The 27,226-nt window shown below is 35.4% G+C and overlaps 1 protein-coding gene across 3 annotated transcripts in view; it reads right to left on the bottom strand.

Moving 5' to 3' along the window:
• Window positions 1-27,226, bottom strand: part of Nbea (neurobeachin) — a 515,411-nt gene that overhangs the window by 267,173 nt on the left and 221,012 nt on the right. For all 3 annotated transcript variants that reach the window (XM_087899501.1, XM_087899503.1, XM_087899502.1), the window contains exon 33: window positions 26,112-26,239. In XM_087899501.1, coding sequence (XP_087755627.1) covers window positions 26,112-26,239 — 128 coding nt within the window. The remainder of the gene's footprint in view (window positions 1-26,111; window positions 26,240-27,226) is intronic.

Genomic DNA, 27,226 nt, shown 5'->3' with positions numbered 1-27,226 from the left:
ATTTAAAATATTCAAATGTTCCAAATGATATAAAAGTTGATAAAATATTTATTTCATGTTTCAGTTCTTATTAGGTCATGATATTTTAAAATGTTTAGTTTAAGGTAAGAGATGACTACTGAAAATGAGCTGGTTAAAGTTGCTTTATCCAAAGGCATTGCTGGATGTTTCCTGGAACAGAGAACAAATATGGAAGAGCTGCTGGCATTTTCTACTTGGAAGACCAAAATCAAACAAGGTACACTTAGTTCATTCACCACAACTTATTAAATGATCCAAACTCATAGGCCAAGTACCAAAAAGAATGAAAACACGAACAAAGTGAGTATGTGATCCGAAGGATCACTGACTCCGTGTCTGACGGTGCCTATGTTAAGTACCTTCCATCACCAAATCATGCAAGTCACTTTATACTCTAACACCATTCCTAGTTACATGTAAAAGCATTCTGTAAACAGCTGGGTTATTAATTATTCAACTCTCCTAAGTAAAGGATGAAACGTAAAATGTTATATATAAGAAAGTAGATCATAATTGATAATTTCTAAAAGTACAATAATACGGATATGTAAATTGGACCTAACAATAATCTCTGTATGAGCATATTAATTATAGTGGTAATTTCCTTATTAAAATAATAATCTCTGATGAGCTTATTTTATACAATGGCTGCTACTTTAATATAAATGTCCAAGTCATGGGCATATTTTTTTTTTTTACAAAGAAGTTTAGTAAATAAATTGAAATTTTTGTCTTAATTACAAATGCAATCAAAAAAGGATTTTTTAAATAAATTTTATTATTAATATGTAAGTGATGTCTGGGGGAGGCAGGGACATAACATGTATATGGGAGTCAAAAGGACAGCTGCGTGGATTCTGAGGTGGGAAATCAGGTCTCCAGGCCTGTGGGGCCCACCTGTTGGTCCAGCAAATAATCTTACAGAAAAGATGCTTACAGAAAAAGGTCTTCCATTAAAATGTTAACAAATGCAAAGTCAAAGCAACGGTTTTATTTTCTTGTTTTCCGCCAGCAGTCTCAAGTACTTTGTAAACACGAGCATATCCATTTATTGCAGTGGGTGGATAAATATCCTTTTGTGGCCATTTTACTAAAGACTATCCATGTCATACAAACAGAGAAAACAAGCTGAAAAGAAGTCACTGGCACTCCGTATCATCAGATCCTGAGCAGACAGCTAATGAGATAAAAGACTGACATAAAAAACTTGTGTAAGCGAAGTGTGGTGTGACTGGTCAGAAATTCTCACGCTCAGGAACTATAGTCAGAAAGATTAATAAAACATTTGCTGCTTGTTGGCTAACCAAGCATTTGGATTCTGACAAAGAAAACCTTAATGAAATGGCCATAGGGTCATAATTAAGATGTGGACATATTAACACAGACAATACTACTCTGCTATAAAAATTGTTCATCTTTATTCTGTATTAATTTTGAATATATAATACTAAGTAAAAACTCAGAAACAATGGAATTATTACTAATTTTAAACAAACTCTTATATGATAGTCACATTCATAACTCCTAGAAACATTATAAATGCATCATAAGAAAATATAAAAGCTTACATCATTAATATATTTTTCCCAAAGGAATATGAACAAATTGACAGGATAGCAAGATGGTGCTTGCAAACACATCCCTTCTCATGTCTGTAAAAGAAGATGAACTCAGGTTCATAGAACCTCTCCCTTTACCAGTGTGTGCTGTCTAGTAAGTTCTGGTCAGAGCAACCTATTCTCAAAAGATAAGCCAGGAAGTAAAAACAGACCTGACACTGATGATGAGAGCATACGCTATGGAAATCCTGGAAACTAATTAGAATTATAGCTTGCTGTGAATTGCTTCTAAGGGTTAGAAGGAGTACGAACAAGACATGCAGTGTGACGCCTGTGATAATGAGATGCACACATAGAACGAAATAATATTTTATTCTTATAAACATCACCATATTTGCAAATTTAAGTAGCAAAAAAATTCAGTCTGTGGAAATTTAATCACAAGTTCATGTAAGTAAAATTTACCTGGTGATGCTGTAAACTACTGTTAACTGTTTAGACAATGGCAAAGGGTATACTCATGCAGGCCTTTGTGCACTGATTCCATCCTACCTGTATCTGACAAGAAATCTGTAACTGAGTCAATGCATTTGATACCATCTCTAAGAGTAAAGTGTGAGCACTTTATAGTGGTAAGTAAGATTTACCAATGATAGCTCAGCATGCATTCCAGGCTGTAATTCAAACACCTTATACTATTAACCTTTTGAACCAGTTATCATTATAGTATTTGATAGACTAATAAAATGAAAATACTTGGTGATGATAACAATTTGTTTCACCTATGGTAGAACTGGGGTCCGAGATTACATGACTTAATTAGAATGATCACTATATGTTTTCTACATAACAATAAAGCATCTATATGATGGCAATATAACATAATGAAGGCCCTGGTGGTTGTGTGAGTAGAATGACTTGGTCAGCTTCCTTGGTGAAGGTAACCTGTTTTGGTCTGATGTGCGGATGGGAAGCAATGTACTATGCAACAAGGATAGCATGATCAAGGAACAAGGAAAAATATCTCAATAGAGCTTTCCGTTTTGGAGATGGATGAGGATGCTGGAAAGCAGAACTGGGAATCTAGGTTATTACAAATTACAAATGGTTTGGGGAGTTAAGATGAAGAGCTACGAGCATGCTATTAAGTGAGGGGAATGGTTCCAAAGTCTATTGATGACATTCCCATTGTATAATGGCAATCTGTGCCTTGGTAACTAAAACGTAGCCTTCACTGGAGTCATGCATTTGAGGCAGAGGCAGGAAGTTCTCTTTGATTTCTATCAAGTTCCAGGTCAGCCAAGGTTACATAGTGAGTCCCTGTTTGGAAGGTGTGGGGCAGAAGTACAGGTCAATCAACAGAATGTTCTTAACAAAAGATATACAATTACTAGAATAAACATGCTGCCCACTAATACATAGCCAACAATGCAAGTCATACTGGTTTTGCAGCATAAAGCAAAGAGTGGACGGAGACAGTAAGTATCTGTGGCATGGGAGCAAAGAGGCTGCCAAGTAAAGGATGTTCTGACGGGGGAAGACTGACCATTGAGAGCCTGAGTATAATATGAACTATACGGCAGAAGATGACATCAGCTAATGGGTAGCCAAGGCCCAGGCCTATGTGTATATTGATTAGATGGTCTAGATCCAGACAGGTAGAAAGAAAAAAAGCAATTATCCCAAATTGGCAAGTATTTGGATACACATTTAATAGAAACTTTGAAAATATATTTGCTCTTGACTAAAAGCAAACCAACTAAAACAATAAAATGAAAAACTTATAGTAAAGGATAGACCAGATTAAAAACTACCCAAATGAGTATGAAGCTAGAGACAAAGCTATCTTTGTTTAATATAGGCACTACTCAAAAGTACAGTAACATTTCTTCTGAAGAAATGTTTCCACTGTGAATCTGGGGGTCTGACTAATGTATCTCTTAAACTTGAAGATCAAGTGAAAGAGCCCTTTAGCTTTCAAATACTGCACAACAGTTCACTCTCTAAGGCTGTTCCTCCTGGTAGGAAGTGAAGGGCAGTAGTCAATATACAAGCAGCAAAAGAACTCATCTTGGAAGCAATATCACATCCTCTTTCAAGATTGGGATTATTCTGAATCAGGAGACTTTGACAGATATCTATGATAAAGAATTTCAACAAGTATTTAGAAATCACTAATGGAGGAAAAAAACAACTTAGTAAGATATTGGGGGGGGCGAGGTAAGAAAACTGAAAGAACAAGAGCTCAATTCATGTAGAAAGCATATACTGAGCACTGTGTCCAATGTCCTAAAGAGCATCATTTTAATAAAAGTGTGGAAGGCAGTGCAGATACTGTTATCAGGTAACTGATGTGATCCAGAGGACCATGGAGGGTACAGCAGGACAGCAAGGTCAGTAGCCTGGTGTGGGAACATCTGAAGGAGTGTCATTTGTCTGGTTAGTGCTGACGCGATGTTGGCAAAAGATGGTGGGGGAGGGTGGAAACAAACGTCTGAGATACCAAAAAACAACAATCAAACCGAACAATGGAAATGAGATTTAATATTGTAGAGCAATGGTTCTCAATCTTCTTGATACTGTGACCCTTTAATACAGTTCCTCATGCAGTGACCTTCAAACATAAAATTACTTTTGCTGCTACTTCATAACTGCAACTGTTATGAACTGTAATGTAAATATCTGACATACTGGATATTGGAAATGTGACCCCCAAGGGAGTTGTGGGTGACAGGGTGAGAACATCACTGTAACGTGTGAGGAGTAGCAGACAGCGCCCACTGTGCTTCTTGTGACTTAGTCTGAACGGTGCACCTGTGTAGTTCTCATGCTGGACCACGAGCACCACAAGAGAGTGATGGAGGTAGAACTTCAGGAAGAAGCAAAGCCTCCACATCTTTCTGCCACAACAACTATTTCTTTCATTTTTCACTACTTTTTTACTTTTGTATTTGAAAGGTACCATTTATTTCTTCTAACACTGGCAGGGTCCTTTCTATAAATATTACTTTCAGTTTAAAAAATACCAGAGTAAGAAATTGATGTGGATTCTCAAATTTAAAAACATGAAAATAAGACTCCAAGAACAATATTACAGCATTACTGGCAAACCAATGATAAATTAGAATTCCATTATTACTATGAATAAGGCTAACATGTGCAGACATAGTATGAACTAACATGTCACTAGAGATTTCAAAATATCTTCTTTTCTGGCAGTTTGATGTCATCAATGTAATATGACCTAAAGTGACTATAACAATATTAAATACACTTAAAATACTAACTTTGATTCAATCAATTTCAGTTTTACATTAAAATAATAAAAAAATATGCTGTTTACAATCCTCATTCCCCTTAGTGTGAATGTTCATGTTCCGCAGGTGTACCAATTTGAGTAACTCAAGTGTTTGACCAGCTAGCCTAGGCCTTCCTGAAGAGGCTATGAAGTAAACTTTAATATAACTATCAGTTTTTTTATATGTCTGAACTATAAAATGTTTCTGGCTTTAAAATCCTCAATAAGGGATTTCAAAAGTTTATTTAAATTTTTTATGTGACTTACATTCTTAATGTCCGTAAGTAATGGTATTCATTTATATGAAATATGTTAAAACATTCATAGAAAAATAAATATTAATAAAACGAATAAGATACATTTTCCCATGAAAATCTCATTAGGTCAGAAGAAGTTAAAGCCCATTTCTAAGTGAAAATGGTTGAATGAGAACCAACCTGTACATCTAGAATGGCTGCACTGGACAGAAACAAAAGTACCTGTAAGATTAATGTTATAGCAAACACAATCATTTTGACTGATACACTGACATAATCTTTTTAATTTCTTGTCATTCTGTTGATATGCCCTAGAAACCTTATTCAGACTTTGTGTGTGTGTGTGTGTTGCCTGGTTTGAAGTTTATAAAATGTTAGATAACACATCCTTGGTAACTGGTTCACTACCCCAAGTTGACTTTCACTACTTACACTTTAAACACTACAGATTTGTGGTATTTCACCAAAAATACAATATTTGAAAAATAATCTGGTAATTTTTGATGGACAGTGCTACTTTTCATGTGTTTTTCACTTCTGTTCACTGACATAATTGATTTACACATTTTAAAAATGGGTTGTAAAGTCTAAAAAACTCAATATTAGCTTGTAGGGGAAGACTGTGCTTGGAAATATTCTCAGTTAAATCATTTACTTCTGAATCTAAGCAAATGTTCGTGACCTTACATTGAGAAAGAGACTGTAACATATGGAAGCCAACGCAGTCTTTGGCTTGAAGAAACTATCAGTTCAATTGCAGAGAGAAGGCATACACATATATGTTGATAATCTACAGTACACTAAAAACAGAGTTACAACTAAACACTATCTCAAAAGTCACAAACCATGTATTTCTGAGGTTTCTGTGAGAAACTATTCTCCATAAGATTAGATTCAAACTTTTTTTTTTTTTTTTTTTAAATAATGGTGAATGACTGGAATGTCCTGCCCTTTTCTTGACCTCTTGATTTAGTTAAACTGCAATGAGGGAGGTTGGCATAAGGGAAACAACAGACATGCTCACTGTCACAAATCATCTGCTCTTTATAGCGCTATCTGCGCTAAACTTGATTACAGCGCCGATTGTTAGCTCTACGCTAGTCCCTGTGAAACGTGCTTCTCTTCTCCCTGAGCAGCTTCAGATTTTAAAATCCTCAATTCAGTGCAAACACTGCTAGCTATGATTTTTCAAGTTCAGTACTGTACAAAAAAGACTGGGCCAAATAATGATCAAAATTTATCCATGTATTTTACCTACATATGTAATTAAGTGAAATATCAATAATCAAAAAGGAGAAATACACCATTTATGTAATATAACATAAATAGCTACATAAGCAAATAGTTTAAATAAAAAGCTTTAAAATGTCTTTATATTAAAATGTTATATATTTTTAAATGACATAATTCTTTTAGCTATAGCATGTAAAAATGAACAATATAAGATTTACAAACTGCTTATATTCTAGGTCTCACTAATTTTAAAACAAAAATAAATATACTTAAGTTCTGAAATATAAATAAGTTCAAAGTTGTTCTAACAGTCATTATGAACCCTTAGGGTCTTTATGTTTATATAACAAATAAGTTTTTTTCAAATACATTAATAAACCATGATGAATGTATCACTTTCTTTTATTCATAAAGTTTTCATAAAGTTAAAGATAAAAGGCTAAGAATTATTAAAAGGAAACTACTTGCTAATCATTGTGATGAAAGCATAAAAGGAAAATGCTTTCAATTTAAGGCAGCTCAAGTAGAAGAGGCTAGTCAAGTGAACTCGTTTACTTTCAAGAGTCTCTTAGCCTTAACCAACTAGTACAGACTTGAATTGTGGACACAATCTGAGAAAATAAACTAGACCTTCATAAACTGGGTGCTCAAAGCAGTGAGTTCTCAGACTTTACCCAGACTGAGCTTCTTTGGTAAATGTAACATTAAAGCAAAAACACTAAAGGTGAGCAATGGGTCTGCTGTTATTCAATATTAGCAACAAAATGTTGTCTTGCAGATTAAGTTATATAAAATTAAAAATAGTCTTAAAAGTCCCAGAAATTATAAGTTCATATTCTATTAAAGAAACAACTTATTGACATGATATGCCATAATGTGTAAACAAAATATATCATATTGTTATTAATTTAATTATGAATTAAATTATTTTGTATAATTGTGGTCTGTGAGCTGGATCAGCAGGAAAAGGCATAAACCTGATGAACTGAGCTTCATCCTTGGAACTCAGATAAACATATAAGAGAAGAACCAACTCCATAAAGGTATCATCCTACTTCCCACATGTGCTCCATGGCGAGCACATACCCAAACATCATTATGTATACACAATGGCAACGAGCAAAACTGTAAAAACTACCCTGTCTAACCAAAATACCCTATGTCCAATTCAAATCTAGTTATAATTCAGAGTAAGACTTTAGAGTCAAATTATATTTTAAACCAGTGGCCCAATAATCTTTCATAGAATTATATACAAGTGTCCATGTGGACATGGCATAAAATTTTAGAACATATCAACTAAAAGTAAACACTACTTTCTATTCATTCTAATTCATCTTAGAACACGAGACAGTTCTCTTTGGAAACTGTATGTACATGGAAGTATACCTATCAGGACCCGTGGTTTTCAAGAACTAAAGACATCTGGTGATCTTAATAATATCTAAAACAATACTATTAAATAGTGAAAACAATAATATTAAATAATGTGCCAAGGCACAAATGAAACAGGTTAAGTCCTACTTCCTAGAGAAGCCTCAATTCTAGTGGACGACCCAGATAAATGCACTGACCAGTTTTCAGGGAGGACAGTAAAGCCTATCTCAGCAGAATTTTAGGACATTGGTTCGGTGATCTAGATAAATAATGTTTTAATTAATTCCTTGTAAGGAAAAGAAAACAGTGGCACTAACGGGAATCAACAGGAAATATGGGTGGTCATTAATTTGTAGGGAGAGTGATAAGGGCAGATGTCACTCACATTCAGAAAGTTACTGGAAAACAGTAGAAAGTTCTTACATTTTCTTTGAGATCTTTTACTATTAGAGCATGCCATCAGCTCTAAGAACTCGGATTTTACTGGCATTATCAAAATTTTAAACTTGGATCTGTTTTTATACTAACGTCAAAAAGTTCATTTTTTAATGTCATTTCTTTTCAGAATTTTCTGGTCATATGTGTCAGTACCATGCTGTTTGTGTTAATAAAAATCTGTGTTTCTTCTGTCTTGAAATTTGAAAGAATTCAGGAGTGAATTCATCTGGACTTACAGTATATTTTATTGGGGAGATTTTCTACTACTGCCTCATTCTCCTTGCCTGTTATAGATGGCACTGTTTTAACGATCTTATTAATTTAATTTTGCTAAGTGACATGCATCTAAAATTCTTTCATGTATCTTATGTTCAGTAATTCAATAGAATATAAAATTACAAGGTAGGTTCTAATAATTGTCTGAATTTTATTAGCATCAATCATAATGGCTTCCTTTCCACCTCAGATTTAATTAGTATTTATTACTTTTCCTCTTTTTTTTAGTTATTTTACATAATGATTTGCTGTTATTACTTTTTCTTAAAATAACTCCATATTGGGAAAAGACTTAGAGTCTTGCACTTTTTATTAATTAATTATTAACTTTTGAGAATTTTATAGATAGTATTATATCATTTCCACTATGCATTCCCTCTCCCCACTTCCAAATCTCCCCGTGTCTCCTTCAATCTCTTTCAAGTTGTTGGTCTCTTCTGCAATTATTCTTGTTTTACAACACACACACACACACACACACACACACACACACACACACCAATATAACCTGTGGAGCTCCTTTAGTGTTGCTTATTTGTATATGTGTTTATAGAGTTGACCACATGAGATTGAATAACCTATCGAAATGCTCATTCCTGGAGAAGACTGGAATTCCTTTTTTAGCAGCACTTTTAGTTGTCAGTCACTCTTCATCTAGCAGTGGAGTCCTAGAAGATGTCCTCCATCTGCATTGACATGTCAACATGTTCTTATTATGCAGGCCTTGTTTACATGATAGTATTTTTTCAGACTACATGGATTAGCTTTCCCAACATTTATAGACAACACTCTCCTAACAGATGCCCTATCTTCTGGCTTTTATAGTCTTTCCATTCTTTCTTTTGTGTTATTCTCAGGCTTAGCTATATAGGGTGCATTGTAGACATTATCTATTGGATTTGAGCATCCACAGCCTGTAGTCTTCTGCATTTTTGACTATTCCTGGATTTATGCAACAATTTCTATCTGTTGCAAAAAGAAAGCTTCTTTGATGGAAGTGAGAGTTACTTATCTGTGGATATAAGGATAAGTATTTAGAATGTTGCTGGGAATTATACTGGGTTAGTTAGCAGTAGTAGGTTTTCTACTAGAGTTCATAACCTTGCATCAGTCATAAGTAGTTAGCTAGGTTTATAGTTACAGGTGAGAATTCTCTCTGACTGATCAGTACCTTAAGTCCAATTAGAAAGTTGTTGATTTCGTCCAAGATAGGATACTAGCACACACAAAAAAATAGATATATAGACCAATGGAACAAAATAGAAAACCTAAGGATAAATTCACATAGGTATAGCCTTTTGATTTTGATATAGATGCTAAAATCACACACTGGAGGAAAGACAGTATTTTTAAAAAAATGTTTCTGGGGAAACAATGTCCAAAAGTAGAAAAATAACATTAGATCTGCATCTATCATACTGTATAAAAATCAACTCCAAATCAATCACAGACCTCAATATGAATCCTGAAGCTTTAAAACTACTGGAAGAAATATACTGGCAATATTCTAAAAGACATAGATGTAGGAAATGACTTTCTGAACAGGACTCTATGTTCTCAGGAATACAAAAAATTGATAAGACTCCTGATAAACTAAAAAGTTTCTGCACAGTAAAGGAAACACTGAACTGGATAAAGAGGAATCCAACAGAGGGAGACATAATCTTTGGCAGGGATATATCTGGTAGAGAATTAATATCCAGAATATATAAAGAACTAAAAAAAAATACCATGTGACTCAATTAAAAAAATTAGCCATGAATCTAAAGAAAGTGTCTTCAAAAGAAGAAATAAAATGGCTAAGAAATAAATATCTTTAAAATTATTAAACATTTTTAGAAAACAGATAAATACAAAATAAAACTAGTTTGAGATTTCATACCCAGGCCAGAATTGCTAACAACAAAAAACCAATTATAACTTTTGGTGGGATTGTAAACTGGAGAAGCCACTATGAAAATCTATAAGAAGAATTGTCAAACAAGCAAAGAAACAAACAAAAGCAAAAGCAAAACCAAAAAAAAAAAAAAAGCCAAACCTAAAAAACCTAAAAGAAGATCTACCATATGGCTCACCTATACTATTTCTTGGATTATGTCCCCAAAACTTGACATTCCATTCCACCAAAACTTAGTCATCTTCACTGTTGCTCTATTTGCAATAGCTGGAAAATGGAAACGACATAAATGTCCTTCAAGTAATGAGTGGATCACGAAAATGTGGTACACACATTTTCAATGGAATTCAATTGAATTCAGTACAATGGAATTCTATTCAGATGTAAAGAATTTGTTTTCTTGATTCTTTTTATTCTTAAACTTTATCAGCTTCTGCCTTGATCTTAATTATTGCTTTCTGACTACTAATTTGGAGTTTGACTTGGTCTTGTTTTTCCAAGGCCCTAAAGTATATTATTGAGTTGTGTACCTGAGATCTCAAACAGGCATTTGGAGAAATATACTTCTATTTTACGATTGCTTTCATTGTGTTCTATTGGAGATGGAATGCTATATTTTTTTTCATTTAATTCCAGGACTTTTAAATTATTGACTTGTTTAGTGACCCACCCATCATAAAGTACTGTATTGTTTCATCTCCATGAGCTTATGTTATGTTCTACAGTTTCTCTTAATATTGATGTTTAGTTGTATTCTACTGTGAACATCTAGAGGAAGTCACTTCAATTTTTCTGTTTGCTAAGCTTTACTTTGTGTTTTACAATCTACTTAAGAAAAAGCTCGTAGGCTGCTAAGGTAAATGTGTATTCTTCAGTGTTCGGATAGATATTTTAATGGTGTTTGTTAAGTCTGATTTAAGATGCCATGCAATCCAGATGTTTCTCTGACATTTAAAGATGGACTGAATTAAAATTTTGAGAGGTGCAGAAATCACCCACTATGATTCTGTTCAGATTCATCTGGATCCTTACAACTAGTCTTATTTGGTGCTGTCTAATGTTCTAAATGCCTTCTATGTCTGGTTTTGCATTTATTTCTTCAATTGTGGGAAAATTTCTGCTCTGATTTCAGAGAAAATATATTCTATGCCTTGAGATACTCTCCCCATGATTCTTAGATTTGGCCTTTCTTTACATTGTGTCTTGTAGATCTTAAGAGTATTGGTAAAATTGTTTTATTAATTAATCATTGTCTTTGATTAAATGTTCCAATTCCTCTACTCTGTCTTCATGCCAGATATTTATCCTTTCCTTGATCCAGAATATTGGTGAAAATTTCCACAGAACTGTTGTTTTGATATACTGTGCTTCTCATTTCAAGGAAAGCATTTCTTGAAATGAAATTTCTCTTTATTGAAGAAGTCATTGAAGACTTATATACTATATTGAGTTCATTTTATTCAGTATTTTGCTCGTTTTTATATTTCATCAGGAATCGTGTTCTTTAAGTTGTTTGAATATAGTTTCAATTCTTTTCTTGAGTACTTCAGGGATGTTATGCAATCCAGTCTCATTGGATGCTTTTTACTATGGAATTATTATTGTTTTTAGGAATTGTGTTGCGTTCATTTTTCTATTATTTGTGTTTTGTGCTAAGGATTGCCCTTCTGAAGGCAGAAAACATTGTATTTATTTTACGTACTTTAAATCGTTCTTCTTTTGGAAGGATGTGTGTGCTCTTCAAGAGAGTTTGGTTTTTATAGGCGTCTGGTGTTGTTTTTCTCTGACACACTGACGGTTGTGGGAGAGGCTTGATTTCGAGCTCTCCCCAATGATTATATTATTTGCAAAAGCAATCACTATCAAAAGGTAGTCTAAAAGTAAGTCATTAATAACAATTTTATCACCCCATAAATGCCAACCATTTTTTAAGTAAAGGGTAACTGACAGTTGGTATACTAATATATTAATTATTTTTGTATGAATGGAAAGGGAAAGAACACTATTGATAAAAGTAGTGATTAATATTAGAAAAAGAAGGAAATGGAAAGAAAGGAGATATAAACACAGAAAAGTGGGAATAGTAGGAGCAAAGGAGGTTGGGGTGAGACAGAATTCAGAAAAGGTTGATTGGAAAGGGAGAATTAAGGATATACACATAAATCAAATGAAGTATGCCATCCCTGTTTATGAGAGGTTGGGGGTACAGAGATCTGTAATCACAATCTGACCAGCCTATGTTTCTGGGAGAGGGAAATGAACACAGAAGTGGGAAAAAGAGACAAAGAAAAGAGACACAGAGATAAAAAGTAGGTCCAGAGGTTGAAAACATTCAAACCTGTTTGTCACCTGGCTTTCAGAAGTATGTCCCAACTCTTGGCCTTCCTTGTGGAGATCCGATTACAGATGTGGTCTGTTCAGGCTGTTCGTTCACAGGTGAAATCTCAGTAGCTAAGCATAACTCTAGAAAGTCCTTCAGGCTTCTGGTTGCTAGTGCTGGCCCAACTACTGTGCAAACTTCTCTTGTCTGATTAGCATCTTGCAACAAGTGTTCAAGTCCCATGCAGATTCTGAGTTAGATCCATGAATACAGATTCAGCAGACCTTTCTCAAAGTTTGGCAGAATGGTGCTGAAGCTAAATGAGTGTTCAGTCTCCATGTCCTTGCTGAGTTTACTATGTTGCAAACTCCCCAGCAAACTCAACAGAGGTCTTTCTGAAATGGAGTGTCATAGCTGTTTCAGGCTGAGTTTGTTATTTTTCCAACTATGCCTGCTAAGCATGGTAAAATCCCACTTCAATTAGCTAGTCAGTACCAAGACAGCTACCTTAATCTTAGATCCACATCTTATCATTTGACTGCACCACTGGTGTCTGGGCCATCAGGTCTCCATGCCTCTGGGTCTCAAATCGAGTCTCACTTTGCTAAGAGATTTTTATAGCCATATACACCAAAATGCCCATGACCACTTCACTAAAAAAGTTTAGTCGGGTGGTGGTGGTGCACACCTAAAACCCCAGCACTTGGGAGGCAAAAGCAGGCAGATCTTTGTGAGTTTGAGGCAGCCTGATCTATAGAGTGAGTTCCAGAACAGCAAGGGCTACACAGCAAGACGCTATCTTGAAAAACCAAAAATATTTACATGCTCACACATTTCATTCTTGTGAATGTTCTGCCCCTTTCAAGATTATTACTTTTGTCCATGTATTTTTTTTACTGTTTTTAAGGTCAATATTTAATTTACTTTTAATAACAATGCTGTTTTAATTTTACAAGACTTAAGCTTTTTAAAATTTTTGTTGTGTTGTAGTCTAACAGGCTGCCTAAGCTCCCTCACCTTCTGTGAATGTACTTACATCTATAGACTTCCCTTTTAAACCTGCTCTTTGCAGTAGGCAGTGAGTTTCCATACATTGCAATCTCCTTTTCCTGTCTTCTCAAGCAAATTTAAAATTTCCTCTGAAATGCTGCTCAGTGATGTGCTGGTTGTCAGGAGCATGTTGAGTTTCGGTATTCATGAAATTCCTTTTAGTTTGTTTTATACATTACAGTCATAAATGATCATCTTCTGAGCATTCTTTCCTATTTTTGTTAAGACTTGCTTTGCCCTAAATGTCATCTAGCTTGGACTATGCTCTCTTGGCTGTGGAGAACAACATAAATTCTGTACTTGGTACATGAATATGTTACTGCTCCCCCTCTGCCACACTGTGTCTGTGTTTGTGTGTGAGGGGGGGAAGTGATGTCCATTTGGCCCAAAGTGTAACATATGCACAAATGTCTTTTAATTCATTTTCTATCTGAATGCACGATGTGGCAGCTAAAATGGTGTGTCACAGGTCTCTGCTATTACTGACCAATGAATTCAACTGGATTTTTACAATTGATTTTTCTATTTCTACATAAGAAACAGAGATTGTCATGAGTAGAGCAATGAGCTGTGGGATAATTAAGATAGTACTCGATGCTAGGGCTAATTAAGATAGTACTTGATGCTATAACAACAGTAAAGCTTTCAGTCATTTTGAGTCTTAATACTTAGATTTTCATTTCTTCCAACAATGACTTTCGGTTTTCATTGTACAAGTATCTTTTCATGTTGAGAAACATAACATGTACATTAATGTATGTGATGTCATCATGATCAGAATAGTCCCCTGTCTAAGAAATCTCACACAGTGAAGTCTTTTCCTCATTGATAGTCCCGGGGATCCCTAATCTATTACTTATCACTGAGCTTGTTTCTTTGAGAATATAAAATGTGCAAATAAATAGGATCCCTAATCTATTACCGATCACTGAGCTTGTTTCTTTGAGAATATAAAATGTGCAAATAAATAGAATTGCCTTTTGTGATTAGTTCCCTTCAAATTCATCCAAATAGGGTTTAAGGACATTCTCATTTTTCTAGCTATTATCACAATCATAACTGCTCCAAAATTCACTTACATGACTTTGTATGAGAAGAAATTTTTATTTCCCTTGGGAAAATACCTAAGAATGAAAATTACAGATTTATACAGCAATTGTTTGTTTAACTCAGAGAACCTAAACAATTTTTCTAGGGGATCATTTTGCATCCTCAAAGCCACGATGAAAGCCGTGGATGGCTCTATCGGTGGTACTTTACTTTCTCCAATTCTTGCTATAGTCTATGCTTTGTTTTAACAATTTCCATGTGTTTGTAGTGGTGAGTGACTGTTACACATGACTACTTGCTAATGACGCTGACCTTTCCAGGTGCTTCTGGGCCTCGGATATCATAGACCAAATGCTGTGTTCAAGTCACTTTTAACTGAGTTGGTGCCTGCTTTTCATCAGTGAGTTATTTTGAAATGTCTTCTTTAAAACGGTCTTTGAATTTTTTTTTTTATGATGTGGTGTTCTAGTGTTAGTCTTGATCCAGCTGGTGGTTGGTTGATTTTCATAAACCTTAGGATTTATAACTCTCAATTATTTGCCTATTATTCTATCACCTTTTTTCTCCCTTTCCCCCCTTTCCCCCCATTTCCTTAGACAAACATAGTGTAAAATATATAATATTATTTCTTTTTTGAGACAGGTTCTTAAGCAAGTCTGGAACTCACTACATAGCTGAGGATGCTCTTCATTTCCTGATCCTACTTATCCTACCAGCCCATGACTGGCACTTTTTCTGTTGCAATGCAGGTTCCTGAAAAGCAGTTCTTATGGCTCTGTTCTATTATCTTAGTTCTTTTTCTTCTGCTTCATCTGGAAAAAAAATCAATTGATTATCTTTAAGAGCACTCATGCTTTCCTATTAGGATAAAAGGCTGTCAAACACTTCATGTTAATTCACATTTCATATTTTATTTTCAAACTCTCAGATTTCTATCTTTCCAGTTAGTGTAAATTGTCTCTTTCTTTCTACATTGTCTCATGACTTCTCTCCCCTTTCTTTTAGACATCCCTTTCTGTCTTTTCTAACAAAATTCTTGTATAAAATGTGTTAAATTTCACTGCTACTTCATCTGATATCCAACAATTTTGTTTGGATAAAGGCAATGTGGATACTACACTGGGGGGATCCTTGTATTTTGTTATATTCTTTAATACATATTGGGCCCTGTTTTCACAATTAAACTGTGGGTGAAACTATTTAATCTGTGGAGTCCATTACCGAAGGTTGGTTTGTTTATTTTGGAGTGAGTCTAGATTAGAATGGCTCTAGAGTAAGCTCTGCTATGGAAACAATTGTAACTATGTCAGTATCATCATCCTTATGGGCTGATGTCCCTAGTGAGCAGTGACGAATGCTGGCTAGGTAAAGATAGAACATTTCCCAACTATGCAGGACAGAAACTGTCCAATAAAGACATGTAGCTGAATTTCCCCAGCTTTGTGGATACTGTACCTATGTATTCACAGCTTTAAAGATTCAAGGTGCCACACAGCTTTTCAAAGCTAGTTGAAAGAGTAGCTCCCCTGTCTACAAAACTTGCTTACAGCTTCCTCAAACCTAATCACTATCTCAACTCAGCAAAGCTACTATGAATCACTTGAGAACATCTTCACTATATGACAATCTAGAATATGTTTACAGAAATCAGAGTCCATTCAATGATTCCTGGACAGCTGCCCTATGTCATGGCGTACAGTTCTCTACAGCCTCCTGTTCAATGTATAAAACTTCTAGATTTACACATTGTGTCAAGTATTCTAGTGGTAACAAGAGGAAGGCAAGTCCACTCCCCTGATATTCCATCACAAGAAAAAGGAAAACCAGGGCAAGTATTTAGAATTTTTCTTAAAAGCAACTATGCATGGTGGCTCATACCTGCCACCCCAGCACTCAAGAGTCAGAGACTGAAAGATGGCTGAGTTCTCCAAAATCTAAAACACAAAAGCTAAACAGAAAAGCTCATAGTGTTACCTCTCTGGTGCTCTAGTCCAATCAACATTGGCTTTGATTACTGCAATACTGGAGTTAGTGTTTAAATCACTAAGCTTCAACAGTCCAGCTTTTTTTTTTACTATTATGATGCCCTTGAGATTCCATGTGAATTTTATATTAGATTATGTTTTCATTTTTACACAAGCCATCATTATAATTTTTTTGACAAGAATTGTCACAGTACTGGCAAAAACTACCCAACGACCACCTGGGTAGTACTGGTATCCTAATATTAACTCTACAACCTATGACCATTTGAAATGCCTTTAATTTCAGCAATTACAATCTTACCTAATACAAATCTTACCACATTGGTATGTTTAGGTCTAAGCAGTTCATTCTTACAAATGGTACCATAACTGCAATCATGTTTGGTTTCTTTTGCAGGATGCTCAGTGTAAATGCATACAGACAGACAATGTGTGGTGTCCTGTAAGTTGGCTAAACCCATTCATTAATTCTAAGTGGTAGTCTACACAGGTATCCTATGAGAACAGAGACAGATTTTATTTCTTTTTCTGTTCAATGTAGTGTAAATGTTTACCTTGCACAGACACCTTGGAGAACACTCACAGTATATCAAACAGAAGTGAGGTCATTCTAATGCACTAGGACGCAGAGAGAAAGCACTCAGCACTGTCCCGTTGCTTAGGAATGTAGTTCTAGGTATTTTGTGAGGCCTTAATTATGTTGAGATAGTTTTGTTTGTTATCTAATTTTCCTCTGAGCATTTTTATAAAGAAAGAGTATCAAAATTTATCAAAGATTTTTCTGGATCAATTGAGAGTGGTATTTAGGAAACAGTGACCAATTTTTGTGTGCAGAATATAATGCTCCCTCTGGACCTTTCACATCTCATTTAAAAAATATTTCTCATGTTTGAAGCATCTGAAATCATATTTCTTGGGTTTCCTGCTAGTGTCATGTGTACATAATGACGAGAGAATCTAATTGCCCTTCTGATTCCTAAGAGGCTTCTATTGGCTTTCTTGTCTTTTTCGTCATTAGATTTTTGGTCTTTATATTGCTCCTTCCTCTTCTTGTGCTTTTATAGCCTTATTCATTGATTTTTATTAGTTATTTTTTCTAACTCCATTTCAAATATTTTCTTTTATTTGTAAGTCCTTTCTCCAGAGTTATAATTGCTAAATTCTGATCTTAATAGCTTTTAACCTCTTCGACCTTTTTAAAATTCTTTAGCTCATTTAAACATATTTCTGATGTAATTTTTTCTTCTCTTTCTCATCATTTTTACTATAAAAATAAAATTAATACCCTTTACCTTAATGTGGTAAGGGCTTTCTTAAATTTTAGATAACTTTTCTGTAACTTTTGACCTCTACCTTCAGCTTCTCAGATTTTGCCTTGCTGTTTTATTGTTTTTTTCTGTATGGAGTTTCTTTGTCACCCAAATACCCACAGATTTAATGCTCTGTCATCAGCCTTTGGCACTACAGAAAAGGAATGAGATCTTTAGTGTTTGGTGTCTAGTGGAAGCAAGTTAGGATAACTGGGGGATATGTCTCTGGATAGGCTGTGGTACCACTGTCCTGCATATCTATCTTTATTTTAGCTTCCTCTCTTTCTCAAGAGGTAAGAATCTTCTCTGCATGTAATTCCCACTGTTATGTGCTGCCCTGGACAAAGCAACAGGGCCAAATGACTGCAGAATAAAATACCCAAAAGCAGCAAAACAAAACAGCAACAATAAAATCAAACCAAAGCAAACCCATTTTCCCTTATAAGTTGTTTAAACATGGACTATTTATTACAGTAACAAAAAACTACTGTACACACAGTTGTTTTAAAAATGTGATGAACTAATTTAACTCTCTCTCTCTCTCTCTCTCTCTCTCTCTCTCTTTTCTTCCCTTCCTCTCCCCCCTCTCAATTTTTTGAGACAGGGTTTCTCTGTGTAGCTTTCGAATCTGTCCTAGAACTCTCTCTGTAGACCAGGCTGGCTTAAACTCACAGAGATTCACCTGCCTCTGCCTCCCGTGTGCTGGGATTAATGACATGCACCACCACCGCCTAGCAAGTGCTCTCTTCTTTTAACTGATGTTTTTAAGCTGACCTTCCAAGTTTTCCTCTAAGGATGTGCCGACTCATTTCCCCAAAGGCTTACTTGCTTCTTATGGCCTGCTCCAGGGATTGATCCCTATCCTGTTCTGCAGCTCACTGGATGACTCCCAAAGCCCAATATGAGGCCAATGGGAACCCTTGTTAGCTAGCTATGTTTTAGATGTCCATCCGGTTTATTTTTATAGTTATTACTTTCTCTTCTTCAGGTCTTTTATTGATGATATTAAAAATATCATATGCTCCCATTTGTAATCTACTTGAATTTGTTGTTTTCATTATGGCAATTTTAAAATGCTAATTTAGAAAACCATTTTAGTGCTAGGGAAATAGCTCAGTGGTTAAAGTACTTGTCCTTAAAGCATGAGGATTCGAGTTCTGATGCCCAGGAATCATCAAGTGCTGGGTAGGCATGGCAACCTGACCCCAGTGCGGAGTCTGACTGAGAATACTGCATCAGTGAGTTAGGTGGTAGAGTAATGGAGGATGAGTCCCCATATCAACATCTCTAGTCATTCATGTACATGCCCATTCACAAAAACTGAATATGCACACCCATGCACATCATAAACGCAAGGGAAAAATAAAACACAGTTTAATACATCATTTTTATACAATAAAAATATAAACAGATAAAATATTTTTCTCACTGTTACCATAGTACTTTCCTGACAAAGCTCATTCCTCTAACAATAGTGTTAGTCTAACAATAGTACCTCTTTTGGAGGAGGTGAAAACTTTATGACATCTTATCACATTTTAAAGAATCCTACTTCTGGGAACTCTAAAGACTTAAGCACTGAATTTTAAGAAACATGTATCGATGCCATTCAAATTAGAATTTCTATATTATTATATTTCTTTCGAAATAAAATTTAAATTTATGTGCAGTGTTGTATATCCTAAAACCTGTTATCCTATCCGTCTCCAGACTTAAAGTGATTTTCATAGAAACAAAAAATGCCCAAAAGAACAAAATCATCAATCTTAGCTAAGTCATTCGGATTCTCTCTTTTATCAAAAGAAAGTTATCCTCATTAAAAGAGAACTTAGATTCAGGGCTGTAATGGGCCCCATTTTGATGACTATGCCAGAGAAACTAGTTTGGTCAGAAGACAGAGAGATGCAGAAACTAGGGGCTATGAAGTAGTGCTAAGTCAAAAGGAATGGCCTTTATTACTGACTTTCCTTTCTTATTTCCAGGCCACCTAAAGTCAGAATATTCTTTCCTATCCTTGGAAACTAAATAGAGTTTCATCTAAATCATCATAGCAAGTGTTTAACTTAAATATTTTCTTGTGAGTTATCAAATGAGCATAAATAATGCTAAAAAAAAGTATAACAGTGGTTTTTCAGGGTTACTTTGTACCACAGCAGAACAAGGCATTGAAGTGAACACTGAGAAGATAAACACACATGCCTTTGAAACATTTCTCCCTTTCCTCTCTTGTACTCCCTTTCTCTCTTCCTCCCTTCTTTTCTCCCTCTCTATCCATCTCTCTTTCTATTTCTCCCTCCCTCTTTCTTCATATCCCCCCTTCTATCCATCCCCAACTTTTGGTGATATACTGGTTCTATATTACTTATAAAGCCTTCAAAATAAAAATGGTCAAAATGTATTCCACATTCTGACATTCAGCATGCAATTCACAATGGAGCCTACATCTTTAAATATAAATACTAAACTAGTTCTCTCTCTCTCTCCTTCAAAATTTTATTGATTTGGTCACCATTCATTTACTTACTACATTTATTTGTATTTATGGGTGGCTGTATTTATGTATGCATGTATACACAAACACGTGTATGTGTGTATAAGTCTGAAGATAATGTAGAAAGTCTTTCTTGCTTATTCCCTACCTTATTCACTGAGACATTTTACTGTTTTATTAACAGTCCCTGCTAAGCTAGCAATTAACAATGATGTGGATACTATTACAATTAAAAGTATATACTAACTTAGGTTTTCATTTTAAAATTGAATCCTCCAAAGTCATTGACTAGTAGCTGTTCAGGTGCAGGTGGATTTGATGAGGACTGGACTTGGTAAGTGGCCCTCACTATAGGGTAGGCCATGGGAGGGTAAAAGATGAGAGTGTTTTCACAGAATGAAGTCACATAAAGGATTAAAAGTGTCCTCAAGGACTAGAGTCTTAGCTGTCACGGGAGCTAGAACAGTTCTGAAGAACTGAGGAAGTTGAAGCCAGATAACAGAGGATGAACAGTAAGTGAGGGACTTTATCCACGGAGGCAGTTTCTCAACTGAGCCCAGAGCTCACCCATATGGCTAGTCTAGTTACCCAGCTTGCTCCTCAAATTCTCTGCCTCTGCCACTCCATCACTGCGTTCACAAGCAGGATGTCACATTTATACAGGGTCTGCGGATACAAATTCTGTTCCATATGCTTGTGTGGGTGCACTGGGCCATCTCCCTAAGCCCTCAGATCTCTGAGAAATGCTTTCTGATTTCATTGGTATATAGTTTCCATTGGTGCAGAAAGTCACACAGGCCTAATATTTTTGATCACTCATTATTTTTCTGTCATCTTTGCTGTGGGTTTTGACAGACTTGGATCTGTATATTATTCCAAGTTACCTTTACACAGTAGTTCATAAAGAATTTGAACATTTTAAAAAGAACCTAAGTAAGATTTGAATAACTACAGTCTTGTCCACCAAAGGAAAAATAAAAGTAGCACTAATACTTGCTCTGGAATCACATAATAATTTTAGAAAATCATGTTGAATAACAGTGCTAGACATGAACGTGAATGTTTTATACTGTTTAGCTTGCACATAAAGAACAGAGACATCTGAAAGTAGCAGTGATTGATTGCTGAAGAGAAAATTGAACAACCACATGTAGAGAAAGAAAACTAAATATAAAACACCCAACCAAGATACAATTCAAATACATTTTATTACATAGACATTGAAAGTGATTTTCTTTTCTTAAAACATGAAATTGGTTTCAGTTACATAAATTCAAGGTTTGCTTCTCATACATATACGATAAAGTATGTATTACACATGGTAATAAAAGTCACAAGATTTATTCATGGTAAGCAGTATTTCAAACAGAAATAATCAATGGCTAAGAAAATGAAGCGTTGATTGTGTAATTTCCCTGGCTTCCTTACACTGGTTTGACAGTTTTCCTTCTCAAGAGAGAGGAACTGTCACATTAGATGAAGGGAGATGGAAATATGGAAGCGTGAGGAAGAGTGTGGAGGCTGGGAAAGCTCAGCACCACAGCACTCACCTGGCATACCTAGGATCCTGGGTTTGATCCCCCAAATGAAAAACAAGCGAGAAAAGGAAACAACATGCACTTCTATAGGGTAAAGTAGAGAACAATCTAGAATGAAGTAGAAAACTCATGGGTATGGACAGCAGATCAACACTGGGAATTCTTACTGAAGAACACAAAATTTTACCTCTAGCAAAAACCAGCAGTAGCAAAAACAGCGTCCTTTCAAGTAGAGGGGAAAGTACCGGATATTAATTATGTAATAAAATTTAAGTGAGAAAATGGCAAAAAGTCACACAGAAGAAGTGAAGAGAGTGCACTAATGTTTCTTACAGACCCTGTCCTAGAAGTCAAAGGAAGACTGTAACTTTGAAGTGAGGAAAGGACAAGAAGAAGACTCTGTAAAATGAAGAGAACTTCATGTAAAAGGGAAGGAGGTCTATATAAAAAGAAGAGAACCCTAAATGGAAAACAACTCTACCTAAAACAAAGAAGTCAATAAAAGCTATATGATGTATGACTTGCTTACCAGCTCTGTCTACGGCAAGAGGAAAGAGAATAGAAGAGTCTGGAAAGTAACAACCATATTCTGGCAGGTATGATCTTCATTCTCTTACTAAGCAGTAATTCCTAGACACAGACTGGATGGGCCATTTGCAGGGTCATGGATTAAGGCTATCAACATTTTACTTTCTCAAGGAATGACATTTAAAAAACAGAACTCACACCTTGAAGATCTACCATTTGCTATCATTCTATTATTATACCATTTTTACATTAGTGAGGAAGGACATGATCATTACATATAATTTTAACTTGACTATAGAAAAACCATAGGATAAAACTATATTCAATTAGAGGGAGAAAATGAATGTCTAATTTCTAACTTGTGACAGTAATTCAACTCTAGAACACTCACTTGTAAGTCAATTTTACACCACTGTTATCAATAGAGGCCTACTTTCAGTCTTTCAATTCAATTTAGAATATTTGAGGGATACTTAAGAGTTCATCCAGCCATTTCTCTTGCCTTTCACCTACTGATGAAAAAGGTATAAGAAAAAGTTCACATGTCTGACTATGAAAAATTCTGGAAAGACTGCTACACAAGGGAATATTTTTTGTCCATGTTATAATAGTTAAAATATTATCTGGGAATAATTCTTTAGAACCTCAAATAGTCAAATATGTACACGTAAAAACAGTATTGTGAGTCTTTAAAAAAATCACAGATTTATTTTAATAATGACAAACTGCTTCAAAAGGATTGGAAAGGGAAAAGGTCCTAGAAACCATATTAGGGCTTAGTGCTTAAGATTGCAGAAGGTACACTGGGTGATATGTTAGGCAGCTGTCCCAATACATATATCATTAGGAAGAAGTTTGACTCCTCACATATCTGCTTAAGTGTGTTTGTTAGTCTGATGATGCTCTTTCAGTGATCAAACTTATTCCCAATTTTATAGATTGGCAATAGTCCATTTACAGACATACTACACAGCAGTTATTTCTGAAGATACACTGTCTGACACGATCAGGACCTATTTTTAGGGAGTTCAATACACCAATATACCCACAAACCTGTGATCTATAATAGAATCTTGCCTGCAAGATATGTAAGGACAATGGTGGCACAAAGCTTGTGGGAGTAACCACCCAGTATCTGATTTGACTTCAGGACACTCCATGAGATGGAACCATACCCGAGCCTTATAACTCTTACTTTTCTAGTTCTACTGATGCTCTGACTCCTTGATAACTTATGTAACAATGTGCGACTATATTTGAATAACAACACAAGGCCAAAAAGTCCATCACATAGAATTATTACACTATTAACTTTACTCTTTACTTTCAATTATCATTTCCAATTCCTGTAAACTTTGAAAAGAAATTACACATGAACACAGAAAAATACTCATTACATTTCAAAGCGTGAGGAAACATTAATTTTTGAGTAATATTAATTGAAAATTTAAAATGAAATTAGCATGTTACAAAAACCATGAAAGCATAAATTACCAGCTTTTTTGCTCCTCAGGAAAATACACTCAACAAAACCAAATGAACTAAGGAAGTGAGAGAGAATGCACCTATGAACATTAATCTCCTTGGAAACTACATGTACAAAATCTCTACTTTTAGCTACTGTAACATCATTCCTGCCATCTAAGCAGGTTTTCAAACAATGTGATAAAATATTTGCAGTACTGTTTGGAGAACTATGCTTCAAGTTAGTATTTTCAGAAATTGTCATTTCTTACCAAATTACTGTAAATATCAAGTAGAAGGAAAATAATTTAAGGAAGAATCAGGTCGTTTTTCAAACGTTTAAATTAAGAGTGATATTAGTAACAAAACAACTGAATAATGTTATAAGAAAACCTATGAAAAGAAGGGGACCAAAGTCTTCAAAGTGTGCTTGTGGTACCAATGAGGTGCCTGGGTAGAGAGGTCTACTATCTACTATCTAATGTTGTATTCGGATCAAAGTCTGTCTGGAATTCATAAGACAAAGCTGGGCTGTCATGGAAAGTAAACAGAAGGAAGAGACACTTACTTCAAAATTGTGTGGAGATGAGAAAGAGGCTCTAAGAGCAGGCAGGAGTAAGCCCAGGAACACACCTGCTTCTGATCCCACTAAAAGGGTATGTGGTCAGCCAGACATTTGGTCTCACTATACTCTATGTGGTGTATGTTCTTTCCCAGTAGACCGTAAGCTCCTTGAAGTTAGCACCTGGTCCTTCCATCATAGTACTCAGGACAGGTATATCAGTACATCCGTGAGATATATATTGTTTAATAAATTACACACATCTGAAATAATGTACTTAGACAAACACAACCTGTGGCCAAGATTGCCAAAGTGGCCAAGGTGAAGTTTTCAAGTTTCTTAGATCATGAGTTTCATTAAGGAGCAGCTTTAGTTAGTGAGATGATCAGAGTCCTTTTCCCTGCAACATTTCCTACTTCACTTTGTGTGTGGAAGTAATGACAGAAACAGTGATGTTCCTACTCTTCTCACAACGGTGTCACTTATGAGTGACTCAAGGAGAAGACAAAGATGTTTCAGCTCTCTAAGGATACTTTCTATTCCATGCTGCTTCAGTGGAAAGACACTGCTATTTTCCTGCTATCCAAAGCTACCTTGTTTGGAAACTTTACAAGCATATGCAATTTAATTCTCATCCAAATACTCTATTTAACAGTAACTCAGCAATTCCCAAAGGCCCCAAGTAAACCAGTAAACCGTAGAATAGGAGACTAAGGTAGTGGGTTGCATGGGCTAACACCGACTGTAGCAATTTGGCCTCATAGAAACACTGTGCAGAAGCAGAGCAACAATAGAGGCCACAAGCACTAAATCTGAAGGCCTCTAAAAGGGTGTAAAGAATCTCTTTTACATGCAGGGCCATCTTGATGCTGATCTTCCTTTTTTGAAACCCAGAAACTGAACACTTAAATGAAATAAAGCTTCATTTGGCTCAGTTTCCAAAGCTCCTCTCCTACTACCAGTGTACAAATTAAATCTTTACCATTCACTATTTGACTTAAGTTGCTGTTGAAGAGGAGACACTAGCTTCATCAAATGCCCATCAGTATTTCTCAATGTTTTTACTGGCTTCTTACATTAAAAACATCATGTGGATAGAAAAAGTCATTTGAAGAATCATGACTCTCAGAACAGCAGGGAATGTTAAGAGACCAGTGCTTAATAAATGCTGTCCCAGGAGAAGGATGTAGTGTTGTTAATAAGACTGGGATTGAAGAGCCACTGCTGCCCATTCTAAGACCTTTCAAAGTTCCTCATTTGGAATTCTGTCATTGGTATTGACTTTGCAAAGTGGCATTTTAAAATGAGTAAAGAGAAAGCATACACACAGTCTCATAAGAATCTGCAGCTATGGTATCTTTTGGCAATATATATCTTTTTAAATGCACAAGATATGCCATGATTAATAGATACATTTCATGAAAGTAAAATATGTAGAATATATAGAGAAATCATACCTTCTATCAATAGCTCTTGTCCATGACTGCCCAGAAGTGTACGAGATAGGAATGGGGCAAAGTCTACAAAAATTTCACGAAGAAGAGGAGCAACTTTTTCTAAAGCTCTTTCAAGTTTTGCTGTGATGCTGTTGAAATTAAGACATAAAGACTAGTAAATATAACTCAATATAAATGCCAAATAAACTTTAGTTCTAAATTAAAATATTTATAAGTCACAGTAAAAGTCCAGTCCGAGCCCATGGAACACAGGAAGCTTCATATGGAAATATGGAAGGAACACAGTTTTGTGGAGTCAAGTGTCTGTCTAATCTGTAGACTGAAGCTGAATGAGAACAACTACACCGTGAAAAAGAGTCTGAGTTCTGCACCCAAAGCGGCCAAAGACACTGCCACAGATCCAGGAATGTCAGGAAAAATGAGCTCTTCTACTTCTCCATACAACACCAATGAAAATGGCTTTGAGGACTACCGTGTGGTCACTATACCTGTTACAAAGAACTTAAACTCCTGTTCTCAAAAAGCATTTCCTGTAAAGCTGGACAACTAAAGAAGTAACTGGAAGTCAGGCTACTTGCTTTATTAGAGTAACATTTTTCATTTCCTAAACCCATTTACTGTCTCAATTCCTAAAACAGTATTTAGGTGCTCAGTACTGCATTTTAAGTAGTTGCCTTGCACGTATCTATTACAAGTAAAGAAAAAAGTGGGAGAGGAAAATTTATTACACAGGCAGGTTAATATTTTGGCTATAAATATACCTCTTATAGAAATGAGCGATGAGAAAGACTGTTTAAGGCGGAATATTGGCTCTGTCACAGACTAAGCCATGTGATGTTATGAACATCAGCTTTGCCAACCTGAAGAATGATGATCCTAATGTCTACCTAGTGGGAATTAATCAGCTAAGCCACAAAATCTGAGCAGAAAAGCACCCAGTATACAATGAGATGTCAGTAATGTTAGTTTTGTAAGTGATATTTTTAAAAAGCCCACCCATATGTAGTCTTGTGAAATCCAACACTGATCTATTGAACAACAACAACATAACATGAGATGAGTCCATGCCATACAGGAGCTATGGAGTAAGGAATGAATAGGGATGCATAGGTTCT

The sequence above is a fragment of the Myodes glareolus genome, chromosome 20 (genome assembly GCF_982192425.1).
Source record: "Myodes glareolus chromosome 20, mMyoGla1.1, whole genome shotgun sequence".
NCBI classification, from domain to species: Eukaryota; Metazoa; Chordata; class Mammalia; order Rodentia; family Cricetidae; genus Myodes; species Myodes glareolus.
The sequence above is the reverse complement of the archived record's forward strand: the minus strand, read 5'-3'. Positions and strand labels throughout refer to the sequence as shown.